At 53.5% G+C, this 1993-nt stretch overlaps 1 protein-coding gene across 1 annotated transcript in view; it reads left to right on the top strand.

The window, feature by feature from the left end:
* The window catches only part of Rps6ka2 (ribosomal protein S6 kinase A2), a 72622-nt gene that overhangs the window by 14242 nt on the left and 56387 nt on the right, over window positions 1–1993 (top strand). Inside the window, exon 5 of the mRNA XM_005363356.3 lies at window positions 1434–1471. Coding sequence (XP_005363413.1) covers window positions 1434–1471 — 38 coding nt within the window. The remainder of the gene's footprint in view (window positions 1–1433; window positions 1472–1993) is intronic.

Below are 1993 nucleotides of genomic sequence, written 5' to 3'. Positions count from 1 at the left end.
CCATAGCGAGTTCAAATGCCACGTACCCATAGCGAGTTCAAATGTCACGCACCCATAGCGAGTTCTAGTGTCACGTACCATAGCGAGTTCTAGTGTCACGTACCCATAGTGAGGTCAAGTGTCACGCACCCATAGTGAGTTCTAGTGTCACGTACCCTCACAGTCCCTTCAGCAGAGTGCTTTTCAGCCTGCAGAGCTGTGACTATCCCAGCTACCCTCTGCGCAGCTTTCTTCCACCCCGCCCAATCCTGGCAAACACAGTCTTTCTGGATGTGGAGCTCAGGGTCTTACGTGAGTGGAAACCCAGGCTTGTGGCAGGCTTCCCCACCTCTTGGGGTATTGTTTCCCTCCTCCCCAGCCACTTTCTTGTTTCTTTAGGGTGAATGGTACCTTCTGGGGCCTCATGGAGCAAACTTTATGGCAGTCCTAAAAACAGGTAGAAGTGTTGGTGCCCTGAGCCTTAGGATCGCAGAGTTGCTCAGCCAAGGGTATAAGGGAGAGGAGTGGCTAGTGCCCCATCCTCATTCTCTCATGTGATGGGCATTCTCCACGTCTGCGGGATAGCTAGGAAGAGCAAACCAAAGGCCAGCCATGACATGAGGCTCCGTAGAGAACAGTTCAGGAGTCCATTGCAGGATGAAGCCATGGGCAGCTCAGAATCCCTTTGCTGAACCCCTGCTGTGTGCATGGCACTCACTGGAGGCCAGAATTGCTCCAAAGTGTTGGGGCGAGCGCCAAGAGAGTCTGAGATTCTGAGAAGAGGGTCTCTGGGCATCAAGGGCCTCCCGGGGTCAGGGAATTTCCTCTGCAGAGGCTGTAGACATCGATGGGCCAGAACAGTGAGAAAACCCACTCTATTGTATTGGGAAGGGATCCAAGGGTTCCAATCTGAAGGCTCAAAAACATGCAGCCCTGCAGGCTCATGACCAGGATCCTTGGTTCCCCTCCCCCCAGGCTCAGGGCCAGGATCCTTGGTTCTCCTCCCCCAGGCTCATGACCAGGATCCTTGGTTTCCCTCCTCCAGGCTCATAACCAGACAGACTCCTTGGTTTCCCTCCCCCAGGCTCCTTGCCTGGATTCTTAGTCCGTCCCCCCACCCAGGCTCATGACCAGGATCCTTGGTTCCCCTCCCCCCAGGCTCAGGGCCAGGATCCTAAGTTCCCCTCCCCCAAGCTCCTGACCCAGATCCTTGGTCCCCCTCCCCCAGGCTCATGACCACAGCCTTTTGCTCCCTTCTTGAGCTGGTCCAGGCTATTGGACGCAGACCACCATAAGAAAAGCTATCCAGGATTTAGCCTGTCAGAAGCCCAGGCATTGGGCAAGAGTATCGCAGCTCCAAGGGGCTTTTCTCTGAGTTCTATGTGCCAAGGGACCATGAACACTCCGTCTTCTTTTTGTTTCTCTGATGTCTGTTTTCTTTCCCTTTCTTCCAGCATCCTCCTGGATGAAGAGGGGCATATTAAGATCACAGGTTGGTTAAACAAACAAAACAAAACATACAAAACATACAAAGGCTTTATTTCCCTTCATCACTGATTAGCCCTGATGAATTTGTGGACCACCTCGTAACAGCCCCTGTCCACTCTCTGACCTGGCTGAAGTTTTGGTGCCCAAGTGCTGTGTGTGTGTGTGTGTGTGTGTGTGTGTGTGTGTGTGTGTGTGTGTGCGTGCACAGCAGAGAGAAGCTCCAACTTCTGAAATACTTCCTCTGTCTCCTACCCAAAACTCCTTCCTGGTGGCGCTGGCTCTCATACGTGTGCACACAGCAAGGGGGCACGCAGGCTTCTAAATTACCTCCCCTGTTCACCTGCCTAAGGCTCCTTCCAGGCCTGGTCAGCATCCCTGAGTCTTTGACTAGAAGCCATGAGCCCATGCTCCCTTAAGGCAGACACAGGGCCTGCCCAGTGGTCATAGCCTTGTTTCTCCCAGCAGCAGCGGCCCAGCTGCCCTTGTTTATATCCAGACCTTGTAGCATTGATCAGCCCAGCTACAA

Source organism: Microtus ochrogaster, linkage group LG9, assembly GCF_000317375.1.
Source record: "Microtus ochrogaster isolate Prairie Vole_2 linkage group LG9, MicOch1.0, whole genome shotgun sequence".
Taxonomy (NCBI): domain Eukaryota; kingdom Metazoa; phylum Chordata; class Mammalia; order Rodentia; family Cricetidae; genus Microtus; species Microtus ochrogaster.
This window is presented reverse-complemented; position numbering and strand designations above follow the sequence as displayed.